General features: G+C 38.7%; 1 protein-coding gene across 1 annotated transcript in view; it reads right to left on the bottom strand.

Moving 5' to 3' along the window:
• The window catches only part of Megf8 (multiple EGF like domains 8), a 461,373-nt gene that overhangs the window by 62,517 nt on the left and 374,307 nt on the right, over positions 1 to 24,549 (bottom strand). The window contains exons 34-37 of the mRNA XM_067145403.2: positions 21,547 to 21,757; positions 19,193 to 19,379; positions 12,103 to 12,237; positions 11,487 to 11,650 (exon numbers count right to left, since the gene is read on the bottom strand). Of these exons, the coding sequence (XP_067001504.2) occupies positions 11,487 to 11,650; positions 12,103 to 12,237; positions 19,193 to 19,379; positions 21,547 to 21,757 (697 nt within the window). The remainder of the gene's footprint in view (positions 1 to 11,486; positions 11,651 to 12,102; positions 12,238 to 19,192; positions 19,380 to 21,546; positions 21,758 to 24,549) is intronic.

Raw genomic sequence — 24,549 nt, forward strand, 5'->3', positions numbered from 1 at the left:
TGTCCGGTGGTTTATCTTACACCTTTCAGTGCACTGTTGTTATTTTATAATCCCCAGCGGAAAAGGTTTTTGCATTTCTTCTCTCGTGTTTTTCACACCTCCCCTCATCTTTAGAAATGGAAGATATAGTTTTCACTGTATCCACGGATAGAAGACGTAAAATGCCATCATATCGGAAAAAAATTGTATCTAATGTTTCCATATCCCTGTTGAATAGTTTTTATTTGTTTATTCAGTAGTACGTTTTCTCGCTTAACACATTCTTTTTCCTTGTCTCCTGCAGAACATTGTAATGAGGATCTATTGTATTTGGAAAGAAAAATCTGTACCAAATGGCTAGAGTGAAGGAGTAATAAGATATGTGGTGATTATTGAGGAATCACACTCATATCTCAGGTAGTAAAACAATTTGAAAGGGTGCTAGAACAGAGAATGAGAAGAAAGGTGGAAGGACAATTGCAAGAAGAGCAATTTTTTCAAATGGAGGATCAACATTTGACCCCATCTTCAGCATGAGGCAGTTAATGGATAAATATTAGGAATATGGAAGAGATATGGTGATGACATTCCTTGATTTAGAAAAGGCTTATGATAGTGTACTCAGAGCAAAGGTATGGAAAGTAATGCAACAGAAAGGATTTGGAAAACAATAGCACATGCGCAAGCAATGTACAATGATTGTTGCAGCCATGTCCAGACGTACGTGGGGAGAAAAAACTGGTTTTGCAATGAAAATGGACTACGACAAGGAAGTGTGCTGTCACCACAGTTATTCATAATAATGGTTATGGACAAAATTGCGAAGGACACAAAAGTAAAATATGAGGACAGGACACTGAAAATAATGCTGTTTGCAAATTATATTGTGGTGCGGGGAACAAACAGAGAGGAAGTACAAGGATAACTCAACATGCTGAGTGAGATTATTGAAAATTATGGAATGAAAATCAGCGTGGAACAAAGTATGAAAATGATGTTGTCTAGAAGAGAAAGGAAAGGGAAGGGAATTATAAAAATAAAGGGACAAACCTTGAAATTGTAGAGAGCTTTCAGTGCTTGGAAAGTGAACTTATGCAGGATGCAGGGCTGGACGTGAACACCAGTAAAATGATTCAACAGGGAAACAGACTCTACCAGAGTGAAAAACCTAGTGCGTAGGAAGGAAATACCAATGAAGTGTAAAAGGTGATGTATAAGATGTACTACTGCACAATACTGACATATACAGTGGAGACCTGAACACTGACAAAAAGATAGCATGACATTTCTAAAAATGAGAGAAGTATGACAGGAAAGACAAGAAAGGACAGAGTAAGAAATGAGGACATCAGGAAGGAAATTGGAGTGGAAATGCTTTATACAAAATGGAGAGGGATAAACTTAGATGGTTTGGACATGTTAAGAGGATGGAAGTGGAAGAGGGAAGGATGCCGAAGCAGATGATGGAGACCCAGATAGGAGGAGAGAGGGCAACATGGAGACCCAGACTACGGTGGTTGAAAATGATAAAGAATAGAGTAATGAGAAGAAACCTGGACTGGAGCACAGTTAAGGAGGAACAATGGTGGTTGGATAGAGGAAGGTGGAAAGGGTTGTTAATTCTTAAAGAATTTTTGTTTATGGATCCACCTTTTAATACATAAAAGACTAACACTCAAATTAAGTGATAAACTTAGTCTTATAAAAATCTGGTGCATGAAAATCTGGTATGTAATTGGCAGAAGATGACCTAATAGGGTCAAAATATGCATCATATTTTCATATGACTATGTTCATCACTCAGTCTGAGTGTTAGTCTTATGTATTGAAAGGTGGACCCATAAACAAAAGTTCTGAATTATAAACGTAGAACTTTTAAATCAATACGGAACTGTCATGAAGTTTGTTTGCAAAGATGGAAAGGCTCCATAAACATCCCAACCAACAATAACAAATGTATGGCCTAAGCTACTATGCGCAGACATTTTAATTTGACACCAACTGGTTAAATGCTCGTCAATTTTGATGTTCCATTTTACTCCAGGCCTATTAGATGGCATAGTAAACCGAATTTTTATTGGGTGTCTATTGCCGACTTTTAATTTATTTTGTCGGGTGAATACCAAATGTGTCACCAGAGATATTTTACATACTGCTATCGTACAAGATGGAATGTCGAATGGACTTTTATCCAACCTTCAAATTTCTGGCTACCTCTGCTGGGTTTGAACTCACTATCTTCGGATCCAGAGACCAACACTCCACCACTGATTCACAGAGGCAGTTGTTGTTATTATTATTATTTATTTATTTATTTATTAGTACCTTTTTTACAGTGGTGAAGTTAGGGCTCGAGGCCCTCTCTTAAACTTAACCACATTATACTCAAAATCTTAAATAAAATACTAAGATACTTAATATAGTTAAAACTACAAAAATTAATAGACATGAAAACAAATTAAATAAATTACTAACTACATTAATATTAAAAACTCTTCAAAATGACTAATCCTCAGGCACGCACACGTTCATACTTCAACCATTTAGTCAGCTATCCTCAGCAGGTAGTCTCGGGAGGCGACCTTAAATCTTGACAAAGAGCTAGTTTCTCTGACCTGAGCTGGCAGGGAATTCCATAGTCTGGCACCGGTCACCACAAATGTTCTATTAAGTTTATTTGTGTGGTGCACTGGAATAGAAAGAAAGTATCTCGAACGTTCATTTAAATTGTGAAATGATGAAAGGTGAATTTAGAAGAAATATACAGTGGCTGATTTTCAGCTAACACACTAAACACCATCATTAACATGTGTAGCTGCGACGTTTATCAGGCTTCAGCCATGAGAGAGCCTGATAGTATGGGGTGATATGAACATCGTACCCGATATTGTAAATAAATCGCAGACAGGAATTCATTGCACGCTGAAGTTTAAGTGTTTCTTCTCTCGCCATGTCAACTAAAACGTCACAATAATAAAGAATAGGGAGAACCAGTGTTTGGCCTTTAGCTCAAATGGAAATACATCCCTCTACCATTTAAAAGAGTGAAGCACTCCAAAAATCTTTTTACGTATTTCGTTTGCGTGATCAGACCAATCAATAATTAGTCAGAGATTTTTAACCGTTTTACTATAGGGAATAATGTTACCATTCAGTAGGATAGGCGGGTTTGCAACATTGTTTGAGCAGCTCAGTAATTTTTGAGATCCAATTTTGTGGAGTTTGGGATAAGAGAATTTCGTTGTGCATATATACTGAGTCTGCCTGCTGTCATTTCTTGATGGATACAGTACTTTTGCATCCATCTCTTGGCACAGGCCAGAGTAAAGTGTAGCTTCCACCAAAGTCCCAGTCAACATCCATGGCTGTGACAATATGGAAGTTGCTGGGGTATGGGTAGTGCTGAGTAATGACATTCAGAGCGTGACTAGTGCATCTGAGTGTTATGAAAAGTGCTGCTCATAGAGTCAGTCGTGCTGCAAAAGTACTTTCTGACCCAGTGAAGAAAGCAATGGCAAACTACCTCACTCCTCATCTTGCCTAGTACGCCTCATTTTGGTGCTGCCATTGGTTTTTGGGGTTTCCTTATAACCGCATAACCTTTTGTGGTGCTATTTGAGGATCCAACCAGCCTCTGGGCTGATGACCTAACAGACAGACATATACTAAGTCTGAAGTCTTGCAGTGTCGATAAATTTGTAGATCGTGTGTGTTATTTCCTATCACTGATGGTATGTCATTGATATAAATACAGAAAAGTAAGGGGGCTAGAATACTGCCCTGTGGGGCACCACGTTCATTTTCCATTTCGAGGCTTTGTCGTTTACTATTACACGCTGCTGACAGTTACTCAAATAAGAACTAAAAATCTTAAGCGCAGCCAGGTCGAAATTTAACAGTTCTGTTTTCTTTATCATAGTGTGAATTTCTATAGTGTCAAAGGTGCTACTGAAGTCAAGAAGGATAAGTATAGTGAACAGTTGTTTGTCCACAGCGTTTCTAATGTCTTCATTAACCTTCAAAAGTGCTGTCACAGTACTGTGGCTCTTCTTAAAACCAGATTGCATAGGCTCCAGAAGAGCATTTTTATTTAGGTATTCCAGAACTTGCTCATATACTAAACGTTCAAAGGCTTTAGAAAGCGCAGGGAGTATGGACACAGGATGATAGTCAGAGGGTAATTTTGGATCTAAATTCTTAGGTACCGGTATAATATTGGCTGTTTTCTAGACAGTAGGGAAAGTTCCGTTTAGTAAACAGTAATTTAGTATGTGTGTCAGTATAGGCAGGACAGCACCCATAATCTTATGTATAAAAGTAATAGGAATATCATCCACACCTATAGCCTTTGATTTAATTGAGTACAAAGCCTTTTTAACCTGGTTTTCTGTGACACTGTGAAATGTGAATGGTGGATTGCCTGGAGGGGAGGGCGGTAACTCTGTACAGTCACTTTGGGTAGGTTGAATATTTATTCTACTAAAGTAATCATTCAGTTCGTCAAGTGGAATTTCAGGATTTGTCTGTCTCGGTTGATGTTTTCCTATCTCCAGAGCTCTACGTTGGTCCCATACACGATTAGAATTGAAGTTGTTAGCTAAATTTTGGAAATATCCATATTTTTTATTTCTGATCAACTGCTTTGTGCGATTTCTTAAGATGTGGTAAGATTCAAAGTCTGTGTCACCTAGGGTTTGTTCATGATGTCAAAATAACGAGTTACGATGGGCCATCGTTCTCTTGGTTTCATCATCTAGCCATGGGCAAGAATGGCGAGAAACCCTTATTCGACGTTCAGTGACATGTCTCTCATATAAGTTCTTTACCATCGTATTAAACAAATTAACTTTAAGAGTCAGAGTCATTGAGACTCCGTATATTGTCCCACGGTAGTTGATAAGCGTCATGATTCAAGTAATCCACGTTTATGCGTGGCCACATGGCTAACACCAATGAGGTATAAATAAGAAAACCACACAGATTCAAATTGTACGTAACTTATATTTTGTCATATTTTAGCAGGACTCCAGGGGATAACAGCGGTCTGTTGGTCGTGAACTCCAAACCAACTTTGCTTGTCAATGGTCTTGTCATTAGCCGGACCTATTGTCATTAGCCGGACCTAATCAATCCAGCCCCATGGTCTTGTCACTAGCATACTTAACCTATCCAGACCAATGGTCTTGTCGTCAATAGCTGGGCCTAAGATTTTAAATTGGCAACCATAAGTAGCACGCTTTGACGTCGTCCGAGCCACGTCATGTTGGATCTCTAACCTATCTTTCGCGAAGGGTCAACGGAAGCTTTACTCTTGGCTCTTACAATGAGAAAGACAAATATTCACTTTAGCTTTCCTTACTTTGTACTGATGTGTTAAAAACTATGGCATGATGTACCATATGCTTGTATTAATACTGGAGACTGACAATGATACAGCTGGCTGGTTTCTGATTCCCGTTCGATGCGATATACAGTATTTATGATACAGTATTCTGACAGGTGTAAAAGAGTACAACCCTGACAGAGAACAAGACGAAAGTTACGCACCTGGGGATGTTACATGCTAGTTGTAGATATGATTCAGGAAGAGAAATGACCATCATAGTCATCCCTAGCTACATGCACCGTAGACTGGGAGAAGGCACATTACATTAATTATTTATCAGTTAAGTATGTTTGTGACTGTTGACTTTGAATAGGTTCTCTTTTTTCCATGACAGAACACATACTGTATTAGCACCTGAAAATTAAATGATTTTATATAACATAAAATTAGTAAAAGATGTATGAAATCATGTCTTCAGTGCAAATCGCCAGTTTATGTGTATCCGCGGACTCATGTACTGGAAAGTCAATGTACAGTACCTCAAAAAGAATGAGCATATTGATATCAAGATATCTTAAAGGAATTACATTAGGAACTAGGGGACCCGTGAGAGAAAACTCACATGTTCATAAAGCACGTGGTAGCCCCCTTGTGAACTACTGGTGAACTAAGGAATACACAAATCAGTACAATATTAGACAGTCTTACTTACCACTTAATGTAATCTTTGATTTTTTAACATTTATGGTATCCACTTGAATGGAAGCAAATGCAAGTGCATTAATGTACTGACTAATGTTCCGGAAGTAACTTTTGGTTTTACTATCATTCTTTTCTAAACTGATTGAGACCTGTGCAGAGTTTCTTTTAAGGAATGTTTACTGTATGATGTGGAATGTTGTTGTAGAATATTTTATTTGTATTCTCTTTACCTACCTAGCCTGTCATCATCATCATCATCATCATCATCATTTCCCTTTATCCAGCTGTAGCCGGGTAGGGGCAAATATGGTTCCTCTCCACTTTCTTTGGTCTTTCCACCACTCCTACAACACTGTGTCCCAGTCTATAATGCTGCGTTGGATGGTATCCTTCCATCTCAATCGTGGTCGTCCACAGCCTCTCCTTTCTTGGATTTGCATTTCCATCACCTCTTTTGGCATTCTTTCGTCGCTCATTCGCTTTATGTGCCCAAACCATCTTAGTCGGCTCTTCTCTATTCCATCATTCATCCTTCCCACTCCAATCTCCTCCCGGATTTTCTCATTCCTTATTTTGTTTCTTCTACTCTTCTGTATCATACTCCTCAAGAACTTCATTTCGGCTGCCTGTATTCGACTCTCATCCCTCTTTGTCATTGTCCAAGTTTCTGCTCCGCAAGCTGCTATGGGTAAGTAATACATCTTGTACATAGTATCCTTTGCTTCCGTCGGCACACCTTTGTCCCATAACATGTTTCTTACACTATGATAGAAACAACTTCCAGCTTGAATCCTTTTACTAATCTCAGCATCCAGTCGAGCATTCTCCATTAATTCACTCCCCAGGTATTTAAACATTTCCACTACTTCCAGGGGCTTGTCTGCAAGTCTAATCCGACCTTTCCCTTCTTTCTCCCCGCTAGTCATAACAAGAGTTTTACTCTTTTCTACACTTATTTTCAATCCACATTCTTCGATCTTCCCATTCACCACATTCAACTGTTCTTGAACCTTCCTGTCGTCTTCTCCCCAAATCACAATATCATCTGCAAATAACATCATGTTCATTTCTCTTCCTCCATATGCTGCTTTTGCTGTTCTCATGATGTCATCCATTACTATTGTAAACAGGATTGGTGATAGAACACTTCCCTGTCTCAGCCCACTAGTTATTTTGAACCAACCTGTCCTGCCAACTTGTGTTTGCACGCAACAACAACATTCCTTATACAATGCCATGATCATTCTTATTAATCCCTGTCCAATTCCCTTTTGCACCAGAATGTCCCAAACTTTCGTCCTATGGACACTGTCATATGCCCTTTCAATGTCAATGAATGTCTGTATGGTGTAGAATGTTATTGTGGAATGTTTTGTTTGTATTCCCTTTATTCACTTAAGTAACTACTAGATTGTACATTATTATTGTTCTGTGACATCTGTAACATTCCGGAAAGATAGTGACGCGGACTTTTGGAACAGGGTGTGTTGGCTCCTGTCGATTCTAGAAGCATGCCCTTACTAATTCTGGAAGATGGAAAGTTCGCGATTAGTGTCTACCTATATTCTGGAATATTGTGAAAACATTGCTACTTGATAAAGAGTTTTGATTGGTGGATCTGGGTGGTGATAGGGAAGCTCCTGTGCTCTGATTGATCACTCAGTAATCACACCAGGGTCAGACATGCCTTTTTAAGACAGCGAGGCAAGATTTCGTGGCCGTTCATTCTCTCCTCAGTCCAGTGATCAGATGCACGTTGGCGAATCCTCGCTCCCGGGATGGGCTACCTTGGTGTAAGCACTGTTGGTTTCAGTTCCACCTTAATTTACATTTAATGTTCACTTGTATTTTCACATACTCGCCCAGACTCACCACTCAACTTCTCAGATGTCTTAGAAAGCACACCCACTTTAATTTAATATTGTATTTGTATCCTGTTGTTTCCTCTTACCCTCAAAACTGTATTGTAGAAGTTGTATTATGTTAAGATATCTCTAGGTTACCTCTTGACCTAATAGCAAAGCTCTTGGCAAAGTATATCTAATTTGTATTTTGGAAATGGTGTAACTGGATTGTTTGGATAGATGAATTTTGTTCCGATTTTATCTTGTGATGTTTATTTTGGAAAATAATATCTCGAATCAAGGGACCACCGTTGATTTTTCTGGAATTCCACAACTTTCGTATCTCTATGGCCCTGGGAGGTTTCCCAGACCCACTCAACATTCCTTTATTATAGCAGTCACATTGCCCAACCTGATATTTATATGTGTATTGGCTCAGTTCATCTGACGTTTATTGTGTGTTAAGGTTTTAATGTGCCATGTAATTTGATTTACTTTCCTCTTTACTTAACTGTGTATCGTGTAACCACTGGAAACTGGTTACACTGATAATTACAGAATATTATAATGACATAAAACAGGTGTCCCAGCAGCCAAATGTGAAGTGGACAGCAATGATGGCGTGTGTTTCCTACAGCAACAGTATTCACAAATCACACACTTCGTACAATTCTTTTAAACTCATTTTTTAAAGAAATTATCGATATTTATGAAATTAGAGTGCAATTTGTCACTGCTAATATCTATTCTCTTTCTTTTGAATGCTCATTTGACACGATCGATTACTTGTGAGTGCTGCAAAAGGGATCTATACTACTGAAATAATATATATGTGATTATTGTGTTTACTTATTAATTTGCTTAATGTCCATGGGTCTGAAGATGTCTCCATGAGAAGCAAAACTTCTCACACATGATATCAAGAGTGTGTTCATTCTTTCTTTATGGAGCAAGGGTACACTGCTTTAAAAAATCAAGATTCATTTTTCTTTTGCAAGAGATAATCCGCAAAATGGTTAATCAAGGGCTGGATAATCTAGATTCTAATGTAGACCCAGAAATCCAATACATCTCAATTAAGTATCAGTTTCAAGAATACGGAGAATTTCGGAGGCAAGCTTAAGCCTTTTGATTTCAGGAGATAGTGGGTTCGAACCCCACTGCCGGCAGCCCTAAAAATGGTTTCCCATTTTCACACCAGGCAAATGCTGGGGCTGTACCTTAATTAAGGCCATGGCCGCTTCCTTCCCCCTCCGAGCCCTTTCCTATCCCATCGTTGCCAAAAGACCTATCTGACTGTGCGACATAAAGCAAATCGCAAAAAAAAACCTTTTGATTCTAGTGTATGTGGGGGATCGAGATACAATTCTGTATCAGATATTTTCATTCAGTTAAGAGTCCAGCTGCATGGCTAAAGGGTTAGTGTGCTGGCCTTTGGCGCTGGGGATCCCAGGTTCAATTCCTGGCCAGTTTGGGGATTTTAATCGTCACTGGTTAATTCCAATGGCTTTTCGGAGGCCACATGCTATTATTATTATTATTATTATTATTATTATTATTATTATTATTATTATTAGCCCGCCTGGTGGCCATGATCGTTAAGGCGCTGAAGTCTAAGACGGTCTAACACCGAGGTTAGCCGGTTCGAGTCCCGTTGGTCGAAAAAATTTTCACCATCTGAATGTTGGCCGGCAGGGTAGGGGAGGTGGTGGTATACAATTTCTAATCACTAGATTGCGTGCCAAAAGCCTGGATTAAATTCCAAACCTCTCCGCAGTGCTCATATGGAGTGAGGGCATATGACGCTGTTGATGGTGATTCGTCCGTCGGATGGGGACGTTAAGCCTTGAGCAGACCCCTTGGTGCTATTCGACAGGAGTAGGCTATGTGCCGGCACCGGGTTTCACCCTCTCCCTACTATCATATATCACGTCATTCATTTCATCTCCCATTAACTCCTCTGATGAGGTTGACGTCAGGAAGGGCATCCGGTCATAAAAAACCGCCACGACAAATTCATCTCACCTCATACCCGACCCCGTAGGGAAACGGGACAAGGGTTGGACAAACACAAATTATTATTATTATTATTATTATTATTATTATTATTATTATTATTATTATTATTATTATTATTATTATTATTATTATTCAGTCAAGTGTAAAATATCAAGCTCTCTCAACCCAAGAATTTTGAGAGGGGCCTTACAGGAGCTAACAGCATAAGCATTAATCAATTCTTTTCAGTAGTACACTTTCCCATAAACGACCCGCATAAGCAGAAACTATCAGGAGGAGGAGGAGGAGGAGGAGGAAGAAGAAGAAGAAGAAGAAGAAGAAGAAGAAGAAGAAGACTTCCAATATTGTTGCCATTCGTGACATTGGTGAAGATTGGTGAATAAACATTTTGGAAATTGTTTTAGCCATAGGAATAAGTTATGGATGTGTTCAAGCCTTCATCCGAGAAATTTACGCCAGGAAGTTTGTCAGAGACTAAGCTACGCTACGAGGAGGAAGGAGAGGATTTCTTGCGTCGTATTGTGACTTGTGATGAAACATGGGTGCATCATTACACCCCAGAGTCAAAGCAAGCAAGCATGGAGTGGCGGTAAAGAGACGAAGCAGGTTCGGTCAAGGCCAAAACACACCCATCTGTTGGAAAGGTGCTTGCAACTGTTTTCTGGGACTCCACGGGCATTTTGCTGGTGGATTTTCTTCACGAACAAAGAACAATTAATGCAGCCTATTACTGTCGCCTTCTGGATGAAGCAAAAGCTGTGTATCGCAACAAGCGACGCTGGCAACCGATCCGAAACATCATACTTCTCCATGACAATGCACGGCCGAATACTGCTGCTTTGATGCGGGGAAAACACCTCTGGAACATCCACTGTGTAGTCCAAATTTACCGCCCTGCGACTACCATTTCTTTGGACCACTCAAACAAGACCTAGGAGGACAGCTGTTCGATAATGATGCAAGTGCACAAGAGTTCATGCGCAACTGGCTCTGCACACGCCCCTCTTCTATCAAGACGGCATCAAAAACTTACCAATCCGATGGAGAAAATGTGTATTGAAGGCAGGACACTATGTAGAAAAGTGATTTCTATATGTGTGTTTTTGTTTTGGTAGATACAATAAATTCAAAAAAATAATTCCCGTTTATATTTGATCCGCCCTCATATCATATACAGTTGAAACATGGCCAGCGACAAAGGAGGACGAAAATCAAATGTTGACACCAAAAATGATATTTCTGAATGTAGTACGGAAAACAGTAAGAGATATGTCGAGAAGAACATGGAGAAAAAAAAAAATAGTATTTTGAACATATTAAGAGAATGAATGATAAAATAACGCCAAAAGAGGCTATGACATATCACAAATGTAAGGAGAGAGAGAGAGAGGCTGAGAAAGACCCAGATAATGAACAGCATAAAACAAAGGAACATGGACTAGAATATGAAGATTAATAAGTGGTTGAATGAAAGAGCAAACTGGAGGGAAACTATATTTTCCCTGATCTGGTTGCATTTGCATCTGGGGAAATTATGATGATACCTGTAATATCCACAAAGCGATAAAAATATTTTCTCCAATACCATTTCACAGATGTGACAGTCACATACTTACGGTCGACAAGCAGTTCTCTTGTCCTGATTAATGCGGAAGTTGCCTGGAATGCAGTCTTCACATTTGTCTCCAGCAGTGCGATTGCGACAGTCTAGACAGCGTGCACGTGTTGTAGGGCCTTCCAAAAGGAGACTTTCAAGATCAGCACGAGAAAGCTCAGATAACTGGAACACAGTCATTCAATATTGATTTTTGAATCATTCATTAAGATTTTTAAAAAAAATTATTCTATGGAAAATACTGAGGCTAACCAAAGATCTGGTTGTTCCAAATCTTAAATGATTAAAAAAATTACTATCACAATTTTTCACTGGCTGATCTCCCAAATATTATGCAGGAGGAATTAGAAAGGTACATACTCTTACAAGAGGTAAACAGAAGCATTATTAGACCCAGGATAACTAAAATACTGAAGGAAAGATGAAAAGAAGCTCCATTCAATTCAGTGGCATATCATTGTTTTCTGGCCGACTACTGAAATTCAACAAAGTGATTCCTTTGTGACATTATAAACAGTTCCAGTGAAGTTTCATTAATTAAAAAATTGTGCTCTTCAAATTATTTATTAAATTCACAGACTAAATCATACTTGAAAGAGAACAGTAAATATACTTACTGGAGGGTATGAAGGTATGGTGTCATTAATGCAGATATGAGTGTGACCATAGCAATACTCGATACAAGGAACACATTCTCCTCCATTAGTAGGGTCCCCAACAAACAGTGGCTTGCATCGATCACATTGCGGACCCTTAAAAGAAGAAAAGAGATAATCTCAATAAGTAGTAATATTATTTGTTTTTTATGTCGCACTAACTACTTTTATGGTTTTTCGGAGACAACGAGGTGCTGGAATTTAGTCTCGCAGGAGTTCTTTTACATGCCGGAAAATCTACAGACATGAGACTGATGTATTTGAACATCTTCAAATAGTACCGGACTGAGCCAGGATCGAACCTGCCAAGTTGGGGTCAGAAGGCCAGTGCCTCAACCGTTTGATCCACTTAGCCTGGCAAGATAATTTTAAAATGTCCTGCCAATGCTGGAATACCCTCTCAATGAGCTAAAATAATTATTAAGGACTACCATATTTACCCATGTATAACATGAATAAAAGAGACTGAGAGGGAGACCCAGAACAAGGTGGATCAATTCATTAAAGAAAAGTGCAAGAAGAAGAAACCTGGACTGGGACTAAATGATGGAAGAGAAATGGTGCAAGGAGAGAGTCAATATCCATTCACAGAGGGTCTTCAGATGTAATTTCTGCCTGCCAAGATTGACTCTTCAATATACTGTATTAGTAGCACAGGTAGCAACAGACTCTGGCCAGGGTCAACAGCGAAGTATTTTCAAATCGATAAGGTCAAAAAAAGATTTTCACAGCGAATTAGCATGTACTGGAGTAGTATTACAACAGAAAAATGTTTCAGTTATCTGATGTGTAAGGTGGCAAATTACTGGAGCCAGAAGAACAATAGTGGACTTCTATAAAATCCACAGGGTGTCAAAATTTTTTTTTCCAATACCATTCCACAGATGTGAAAATCGCATATTTACAGTTGACAAGCAGTTCACTTGTCCTGATCCTGGGTTTAAATTTCAGTAATCGCATAGGTTTCCTCTGCATTTTTCTATTCTCCCCAGTTTCTCTCTCTTTTCTTTTTTTTCACGTTAGTGGTATAATGTCATACCAACACATAAGATTTTTGGTGATTCTGTGCACAGAAGGCAATTGCCATTACCTTACTAAAGATATGCCCAGGTGAGAAAATGGGAAACTACAGAAAAATTTATCAGGATTGCCGACAGCAGAGTACAAAACCCATTATCTCCTAAATGCAAGTTTTGCAACTATCATGTCACCAACTCATTCGATCTTAGCCTGGTAAAGCAACACAACCATAACTTACTGTTGTGGAGGTGCATGCAACAGGCTTTACCACTAGATAGGACTTTCCATTAGAATCAGGTTAAGTAAACAGAAATATACGAGACAAATTCTTGGTGAAAACATTGTTCATTTATTTTCCATTTCAACAGTTAAAGTGATCAAAGATTGAATGCTAGATAAAAAATATGAAACTAGAGTAGGTCCATCATTTGAAATAATTAAGAAATGTATTGGGTATTTTCCTACAACAGCAGTATAACAACAACAACAACAACAACAACAACAACAACAATAATAATAATAATAATAATAATAATAATAATACTGGTTTTGTGTCCTACTAACTACGTTTATGGTTTTCAGAAATGCAGAGGTACCAGAATTTTGTCTGGCAGAAGTTCTTTTACATGTCAGTAGGTCTTCTAACACGAGTCTGATGTACTTGCGAACCTTCAAATACAGTACAACCGAAATGAGGTAGGATTGAACTCACCAACTTAGGCTTATAAGATCAGAGCTTGTACCGTCTAAGCCACTTAGTAAAAATGGTTGGGAACAATGGACTGGAGGGTATTTAAATAAAGAAATAAACTGACTTGTTAGGGATGAACACATGGAATGAAGCTAAACCAATTAACTGACTTTAGTGAACTGCCATGTGAGGCAAAGAGATATGGGTAGGCTACATAAGACACTGATGGACTTGGCTCTGGAGCATGTGAGGAGTAGGATACAGTGCTTTCACTTGCTATTTACAGATTTTAAAGAATGATGCAGAGAAATATCAGATGTTTTAGCGATAGCCACTAATGAAATATTCATAGGGTTCAGCACTAGCCACCAAGGAAGTATGTATTTTGAGACACTTCCTTCAATCACAAAGTCATGAAGACTGAACACTGAAAGGCTGAAACTGTATTTATGTGAATAATCCCCACATATATATTTCAAAACCTAGCAGCAAGAAGTCTGGATGTGGGTAGTATTTACATTGAAGTTGGTACAGTGGTCCAGACATACAGAAATCTGGAAGGTGGTTTTTTTCTACCCACTCTGTTGGAAACTCTGTTTCCACTACAATTGAAAAGTGCGCCATGTACACGGCATCAGTTTAACAAGTAGCATGTGTTTGATTGATGATTGATGCTTGTTGTTTAAAGGGGCCTAACATCTAGGTCATAGACCCCTAATGGTACGAAATGAAATGAAATGACAAATTAAAAACCCAAAATCCTCAACAGACCACAATTCAAAATGTGAGGATGAACAATGAATGGATGGATGGATGGATATGAATTTAAAACGAACAGTGGAACCGACCCACAGTGCCTTACATGCACAGAAGCTGGCATAAAACAATAGTATTACTGACCAAGGGACTACTTCTATAGCACAATACTGAATTGATGATGCTTGTAGTCGAAAGGAGTCCAAAATCCAAGTCATCGGCCCCTCATAATGGTACTTATCGCTAGAAAAGTAGAACCATGGTATTTGTCATGTTGCGGTACTAATCAAGAGTAGCGTAAACTTGCGGTATTCCACACATTATGGTACTACTCACAGGTAATGAAATTCGCACATGTATTACAGAACTACTGTGTTTCGCACATTGCGGAGCCATTGACAGGCAACGCAAACCTATCGTGTTCATCACCTAAGTGTACTAACCACAGGGACTCGTACGACCGTGGTGTTCCTCATATAGTGGGTACTAATCATAGGCAAGCCAGAACCATGGGTTCTGTCATCCCAGGGTGTCGCTCATATAGTGCTACCAATCACAGGTACTGTAAAGGCTGTCGTGCTCTTGTTTGCTACTAATCACAAACCTATTTGGTACCTAACATAGTGGAACTACGCGCAAGGAAAAGCCACCCATGGTGTTCCCTGCATGGTGGTAGTAATCACCCCGGCTTGACGTAAAAATAATACTTCTGGGCTACAAAATACAATAATTCATGCTTTAAACAGGTTACTTCAATGAAATCATATCTACTTACATCATAGGCCAATGATTTGTAGATGAACATAACAATCAGGAAGAAATCCATGTTAAACAGCAGCAGGCATGGTGAATATTAGTTTGGAGCATACATAACAGGACTTCCTTAGTAAATTAAGCAGATATGCGATAAATGAAAATGGCTTTACACAATAAAACTTGATTAACATAACAGAGGCAAGAAATTATATAATACACACTGCAAATCACCTGCTAGTTCGACTTTAAAGTCATAGTTGTGGCCTTTTAAGCTTCCTGCAAAAAAGTCTTTAGAAAATGTTTTGTCATAATAGGGATCAGAACTCCTGGTCTTCAAAATAGAAATAGACTCATGATCTGAACTCTGTTCTATTTTTCTTCACAAGGCTGAAAACACGTTCACATTCTGCATTGCTATGGGGTATGGTGAGAATAGAGAGCATTACTCTAGAAAATTGGTTATACTTAAGAAGTCCATCGGCTCCACAAATTCTTGATATCTGTGCCCAACTGGATTACTTGCAGCATCTTGATTTGCAACCAAATTGTCATCTACCTGAAGGGCTGTGAACTGCCTCTGAAGCTCATTAACCACCTCATCTCTTTTCCAAGAAAAAACGAATGGAAGAAACCTGTGCATCTCCAATTTAGTCTAACATAGCAAACTGAGCATGCTTTAACACATCATCCTTGAGTGGAAACCTGTTCACGATGTAGTCACAAGCAGTACAAAAGTAGTTTCTCACTGATGAAAAGAAAAAGGATTTATCTGTATCCTGGAGATGATTCACTATGTTCGAAGTCTGAATGCCAATAAATATCTCATCATCACTTCTTTGATTTTGAATCAAGTACTGTTTCTTGTTGGATTTATTCATGATAATCTACAATAGGAATACAGTGGAACCTCGATTATCCGTTCCCGAAAAATACGTTTTCCCGGAATATGCGTTCAAATTACGTGGTCCCGCGAGCATCGTAATTAAATCACGTTGTAAAAGTCCCGCATTATCCGTTCCTCGAAGAAACGATTTCCCGGATCAACCGTCCAGAAATTCCAGTCCCATCAACGCTAAATCCTCGATCAATCGTTTTTTAATAAACTGTATCTCACGAAAGGACGGCTATGGCATATTTATGGATCTTGGCGTTAACGCCCCGTCACTGCGATAATTAAAGCAAGTACTGTACCGGTACTGAAAAGCGATCGGCGGTGAACTTGCATAAGGGACGATCTTAGCATCGCATTCGGGTGGTATTGTTTTGAGAATCTCGGAAAATCATAAAGCAGAGAGTGGCCACAACTGCAAGGAGACACGGCGCATTTCGACAGCTCTGCTTGAAGACGGAACGAGTTTCGTCAAATGTTCGCACTTATAAAACGTCCATATTATGTCCAGGGTTAGATGTTTATATTTTTACATTTTTTCGATCGTACTGCCGAAGAGGTTTTCGGCACTTTGCTCAGGGCACTGCAGAGTAACTGGGCTTTCAGGCAGGAATCGAAACTGCTCCTTCTTAATACAAATTCAGTATTTTTCATATTATCGTACATGATTATGTTAGCGAGACCAAAATAGATGTTGCACCTTACATTAAAAAAAAAAAAAAGAAAGCCATGGGAGGTATTGGGATTGCCTATTACTGTTTAGGTCCTAATGAAAGACTGGGAATTTTACGTTTTCGTGTTAAAATACCAAAAACCGCAGTCGTTTTATTTGCACACGTTACATTTTAAATGGTTGGTATCATTTCAAACTCCTACTGACGTGCAGCGAGCGCCCTTTCCAGATGACCTCAAGGTCACGAATAACCGTAATTTCTGAAGTTTTGATATTTCTTTTATCTTTCCTATTTGATTGGATTTGTGACGCGCAGAATGGAATATAATGCATTCGAGAACTTTTAAGAATCGATACTTACATTCGAAACCATGTTTAAGAGTTCAACATAACCTTTAAAATTCGATGTAGGCCTAATTTGCGCGGTAGGAGATTTCCGGAAACTGACTACGAACAGTATACCGGAGACCAAATTACAATAAAAGATTAAGAAATGAACGGATTTCGCCATCATTTTGGGTGCTTTTGTATCTAATGTGCTTTATTTTATGAGATGAGAGAATTAAAAACTACTTGTGGTCGATTGTCGTTCGGCTTGGCGTTATTAGATTTTTCGAAGAGTTTGGCTAGACTAATCCAAGTTGCTGAACTGAAAGAAGTTTTCACGGCAAACTGACGAAGATTCCCCTGTAAAACTCGCGTACCTGTAATTAATGCGGTTTCGCAGTCTAACATGCCCGCCTCTCATCCAGAGGGCCCGGGTTCGATTGCGACCAGGTCAGGCAATTATACCTGGATATAAGTCTGGTTCCAGTTCCACTCAGCCTACGTGATTACCTTTAATTGTGGAGCTATCTAATGGTGAGATGACGACCCCGATCTACAGAGCCGGGAATATCGGCTGAGAGGATTTGTGGCACTGACCATGCGCACCTCGTAATCTGCAGGCCTTCGAGCTGAGCAGCGGTCGCTTGGCAGGCAAAGTTCCACTGGGGCTGTAGTTTGGTTTGGTTTAGGAGTTTTTGTAAGATTATAATTATAAATATTTCATTTTTGTGATGTTTAGCCAAATTGTTGATGGTTTTCATTCATTCCCGGATTTTCCGTTTTCCCGTGTTGTACGTTTTATTTTCATGGTCTCTCGAAAAACGGAGAATCGAGGTTTCACTGTATAGCGTATGAAAATGTCTGAGAACAAATGTCTTGATATGTACTGAAACATTGGAAGGAACCTAGATCACTGAACGTCACATAAATTTATAACAAACACTCAAGGCAGTCAAACACTTCATTAATACATGTCAAAGCACTGAAAGTCTTAAACCATTAAACGAACATGACGCCAACCTCGTGAACGAAGAATATGCACATGGTAAAAAACATACACACACGTGGAACGAATGTAATTCTTCTTTTATTCTTCTTCTTCATAATACAATGGGCTTCATTAATAGCAGTATAACCAGTCACTGGAACGAATTTAATTAGTCCAACGAATACAGAAAACTGCGAAGCACGAAGTTATAACCCAAAAAATCGAACATTACTTCATTAAAATATGTCAAGGAATGCCAACTTAGTGAACAAAGAACAACACTCACATGGTCAAAGAATATAGGTTAAATCACAACAAGTGAATGGAGCAGAACAAGGAATTTGCGGAGCAGAGCCTGTTGACACCTAAGATTCACAAGGAAAAACTGTTATCCCAGCTTTAAATTCAATTCCAATAACGACACAAACATCACACTGTTAAAAATACCAATCATATCAAAGAACGAGTTATCGACTATTGTGGACTTGCCTTCGACCCATGCAAACAATCGATTGTGCAGAAGTGGAGTGATTATATATCAAATATTAAAGTTTCAAATTTTTGTCCGCAAAGTCGTAAAATTACACCGTCCATCCGTAAAACCGTAAAATGCTGCAATTTCCGCAAATTTTATGGATAAACCGTAAAAGTTGGCAGGTATGAGGTGGTCCTATATCATATTAGGTAGGTAGTCATAATGTAATGGCTCAGCGGTGTGTGTATATTATATGCTGTTTCACTTACATTTTCACAAATTTTCCTCCAAACTAATTTCAAGTGCAAGAATAAGAGCATTAGACTTATCCTGGCAGAATGACATACATACATACATACACTATATACATGACTAGTATACTGCATTAATATTTTTTCACCACTGTATAAACAGTCATAACTTCAAATTTATCTAATATCTAACATTGGGTGTTAAGGAATTTTCAGTATACATACCATGGTGTTATTATGACAGCCCAAACATACATCCAGCTTATCAGGTCCAGCACAGTTGGCATGCCCATTACACTGACACTGAATGCTACAATTTGCTCCCACGTAACCAAAATCACACTGACACTTGTCTGGTTCTACACAAACTCCCCGCACACATCCCTGTGTACACATTGGTACACAAGCCGACCTGAAATATAACCATCAATTTGCATCAAGATATATAGCAAAAAGAAAGGCATAAAGTAGGCAATAAAATTGAAAGAATACAAACGAAAAGCAATTCATTTCGGTAAGGAAGCAAAAGAACAGGTTCAGTAAATAAGAACAATATTAAAAGGAACTATATTCAATAGAGAGAAGGGAGATACTGTTGATTAGCCTTTTCTCTCTGTCTTCACCAACCACCTTATCCTCTCTGGAGTGATCACTAGTATACAGCGACTTAACATAATTTCAGTCCGATGGCAACAACTCATGACATCTGTTTTAGTTTCTTGGTTAATTATAGGAGATATATCTTTACCTCTTAATGGGTAAGGTTATGAATCCCCAACTAATGGATGGTACAGGAATGTACTGGCTTGTTACACAACTTTGGAGCAAAAATGAAATATTGGAGAGTACTGTTATAAAACTGCCAGTGAAAGTAGAAATCACAGAAAACACCTGTCCAACATAAATTTTAAATAGAGTTCCCAAAATCAGAAACTCAGATGTAGAGGTGAAAGTCCAATGTATAGTTCTTAAAGCCACAGGGAGGCTTATGTAAAAACAATGTTAACCCCTCAGCGCCGACCTCTATACGTGGTATACACCCTCTTTTCTTCCGTAGCCGCCGACCTCTATACGTGGTATAGACCCATACATGGTTTCGCATTTACGGCTATAGCGCGAAGAGTTTTGGAGTTATGGATATGCAAGTTATTTTGTTTTCAAGAAGACATTTTCGGGTTTATCAGTGTTGTAAATAAGAATTGAAAATCGTTAAAATGTAGTTTTTTTGCACGGATAATTATTTGTCAAGTAAGTCTGAGCACTAATCTCCGCTTTTTTTAAAAGTCTGTTTGCTTCATTCTTTCCCACGGAATAAAATAAAGAAATGATGATCTGAGAAGTTTGTCTTTCCACGCGATGTTCTTTGCTCTAATTTTACATTAAGAGAGCGGTTTATTTATTATATTTTGTCTTTATTTCTCGGCTTGTAATATTTTCGTAACTCTCCGCAAGCGCTTTGTGTAGGCATCAGTTAGTGCTGCTTTCTGTCATACGATACGAGAACCAGTTGCTCATGGTATATATCTCGTTTGAAAGACGATGCCTCGACCTTTTATCTGAAATATGTATCGAGTTGGTTTGTTATTCCCCTCATTCAGTTTCGGTCTCGCTGCAGCTTCGTCAGTCCGTGTGACGCGCCGCGCTCAATGGCTAGCTCCAGCCGTGGTTTGACTGATAGTAACGTGCTTGAAATATTGTATAATTCAGATGAAAGTTTAGTCGGAAGTAGTAGTGACGGTATTAACAGCAGTGATAATGAAATAGATGATGTGGCTGTGACAAATGCAGTGGTAAATGATGAGAGTGATGATGAGGAAGAACCAGTACTTGGAAATTTCGTGTAGGAGATTATAGATAATTATACAGGTCAAAGGGAAGTTTTCAAGAGTGAATTTTGATTCCTAAATTCTCTAATAATATTCAGACAAGTCACAGGGACAAACATTGAGCAGTTATCTTATCGGGTTCAGCTGATGGAAGGTTTGTTTACAAAATACGCTAGCTCGGGCGGGGAACGAAATATTCAAGGCCGGCGCGCATCAGATAATACAGTTCCAAGGTTGCAGGAAAGACATTTTATCAGGAAATTAGCACCCAAGAGTGAGAAATCCAAACCTCAGAGACGTTGTGTTGTGTGTTCAAAACACTGCAAAAAGAAGACGTCGGTGTACTGCTGCCAGGAGTGTGACTTGGGTCTCTGTCTCGAAGAGTGCTTCGAACTCTATCACACGAAACTAAATTACTACGGAAATGTGAAACAATTATGTAATAATCTGCACGCACATAGTTCTATCATAAGGAATTCCAAATTTCGTGAATATCGGGCTACTCTTATACATGAAGTAACGCTTTAAGTGAATCAATGTATTTCAGTCGCGCGTAGTTGAAATCTCATCTGGCCGCGGGATAAGGAGCTCTTTAAATAGCTGCGACGCTGAGGGGTTAAAATATTTCCTTTGCATATTTCTGTAGTCTACTATCTGTCCTTGATGGGTAAAATGTTCTTAATTCTATTATTTTCAGATTCATTCTTGTAAATTGTATTCAGTATGGAGGAAAAAATCAGTACTGATACTTACTTGTCTGATTTGTAACCTCGTCCACAAATGCACAGGAAACCATCTTCTACATCAACACACTTTTCTGATTTGTTGTCACAAGTGTGATGGTTATTCAAGCACTCATTCTCAGGTGGACAACGTACATAATGCCATGAAAATGTTGGCTCCTGACGACTGGGGGAATCCCAACGCAATGTTGGTGATGGGCTACTGTTTCTACTGTCATCATCTACAAGGCAAAAATTAACAAACAAATAAATATATGAATGAATAAACAAGAATTTAATGCAATGAACATAAGATTTTGCAAAACTCAATGTCAGTTCTGGAGTGTATACCATAATTTTAGGCAAAGAACTGAGGAGAAAGCCATCATAGCTTATGAGAATGGAACCATTCCTTTCCCCTAGAACTAAACAAGGAAAATCATAAATTAAAATTTAAAATTTGCAAAACCTCTCCCCTCTTTCTCTCTCCTTCTCCATCTTCATAGTCCTATCTTACTAAAATACTCTCGGTAATAACTGCACAAGATGTATCCTACTGTACTTACTCTTTTGCGTGAGTGCATATGTGTACACATCCACACCTAACCCATTCCTGTCATTTGTGTAAGGTTTTCTTTTAGTGTTCAAGATTTAAGCTCACTTAGTGTGGCAGTGAAAGCCTTGGGCTGCTAGTGGTAGGGCGGCCGCATCGTGATGGGAAGGGCAAAGTTGTCAGACTTCCGATCGCTGGGCGGCCACTGTGGTGCCTAACTCTCACGTTAATTGGAGAAATTGAATTGAACCCCGAACCTCAGCATTGTACAATATGTGAAAGCAGTGGGCGTCATAATCTAACTGTTTATGAACTGCAACAGTTGTTCATCAAGTTATCACAAGACATGTGCACAAATTTCTGCTTCTGAATAAAGGAAATTAAAGAAGGGGGAGAAGAACGTGGACTAGCTGGCAATGCAAAATGCCGCCAATAACGAACTCTGTCTTTTCCAATACCAGTGACGTTACCAGTGACTCTGTAAATAGCTACAACTGTCAATATGTAAATAATAATCTAACTCTCTTTGCGTTTAATGCACGCAGCATTTTACGCCCAGGTAGAAAAGAATATATTCTCGCTTCGCTCTCAACCCTAGATCCCTCTATTGTGTGTATCAGTGAAACATGGCTTTCAGACACAATGGATGGTATGAATAAACATGAGTATTTAGTATATACTCAACATTTCTGAGTAATTCTCCACTTCATAAGAATAAAGTTCATGAGAATGTACTCACCAACTGAGTATATACTCATGTCATGGAGGTGGTGTAGTATAAACTCACAATCGTAACACTCTGAGAGTAGATTCTCATTTGTGGTATGAATAAAAGAGAGTACATTCTCAGATTGATGAGTATAATCTCAGTCTGTTTTGAGTAGGACTGCTATGTGTCTCAAGTATGAGCATTTACTGATTTATTTCTCTTAAAAGTATGTAAATGGCTGAGTTTATTAATGTGGGCTGTTTCCAGAAGGGACATGGGCATGTGAATTCTAAGAACCTTATGTCTATATCATTCTTCAAAATTGAATTTATTTGGACAAGGAAAACAAGAGGTGCTATTTAGAATATAGTTAAACATATTTTTAAGACTATTAGGTCACCCTGGATTTTAATGCGGCATAGAGGACTTGGTACCCAACAAAAAACTGAGTAAACTTATTGTTGAGGTTATGTACGGTACTTTGTGACTAAAGCTGCAGTGTGAATTGCATTTCCTCAAAATAATACAAAACTTGCCGTTACCAAACCAGAGCGGCAGAAAGTTTAATTATCCAGCAGCAACGGCTGCTCTTGACTGCACTCATGTTAGACCTACATATTAAGGTGGTGAGTCTGTAAACAAGAAAGGTAATAAATGTATTTTCCTTCTGGACCTTTATGATCACCCAGAATGCCAGGCAGACGTTTCATTTGGAACATTCAGTACACAGACCTATAGGCCTGCATAAGATACGAATATTTTTTTTTTACCCTAACTTTCACATTCGGCCTATTTTTCTACCGAACGAGCTTGCTACGCGGTTTGGGTCACATATTAGTTAAATCCTGGATTCAGAATATAGGAGTTCGATCCCAATTGTCGGCATCACAGAAGATGGTTTTCTGAGGCTTATTTTCTCACTTGGCAAATCCTGGGGATGTACCTTCATTAAGGCCATAAGACCTAGATTGTGTCGGTGTGACGTAAAGAGTAACAATAAATATAATTTATGTATTACTTCGTTCCTCCTGCACACTACTTTCAATTTGGTTTGAGTTAGGAATAATCCCAAAGCATCAGACATTTCTTTCCGAGATTTATTAAAATAATGATTAGTAGGCCTATAGCCTACAAAGAAGGAAAGTACCGTACCGGTAATGAAAGTATTAACATGCATGTGTGGTTAAAGCCACACATTTGTTTCACTCTAATTTTCGTGTTATTTATCATTTTGAGTCATCGTGAACGTTTCTACGTTCTGCCCATGTATGGCTTGTATTTTGGTTTAAATTATTTCAAAGCTTCGGATATTATGCTAATGAGGAAATACTACGCAACTGTTAACATACGTAGGCTACATGTTTTAAAATTACATTTTTATCACATACTCACTTTTGTGTTATTTATCATTCACATTATCGCACACGTTTCTACCTTGTACCGGTACATTACTTATAAATTGTTTTAAACGGATTCTGGAGCGTCGGACCTTAAGAACAGAAGAGAATATTGCCGCAAAATGTTATTGGCGGAATATCTGCCATTCCTATGAGTAAAATACAACTTGATGTACATGCAGACGATACAGAAATTGAATCTCAGTAGTTGAGGTTATGTATCATGACAATCATTCGCAGCATGAGTACCTACTCAATTTCAAATGATCCACATGGCCGTGTGCTTGAGTACCTACTACATCGAAGGAGAACCGTCTTATTCTTACCAAATGGAGTACATACTACTTGGGCTAAGAATATACTCCTACTAAGTGC

The sequence above is a fragment of the Anabrus simplex genome, chromosome 4 (assembly GCF_040414725.1).
Source record: "Anabrus simplex isolate iqAnaSimp1 chromosome 4, ASM4041472v1, whole genome shotgun sequence".
NCBI lineage: Eukaryota > Metazoa > Arthropoda > Insecta > Orthoptera > Tettigoniidae > Anabrus > Anabrus simplex.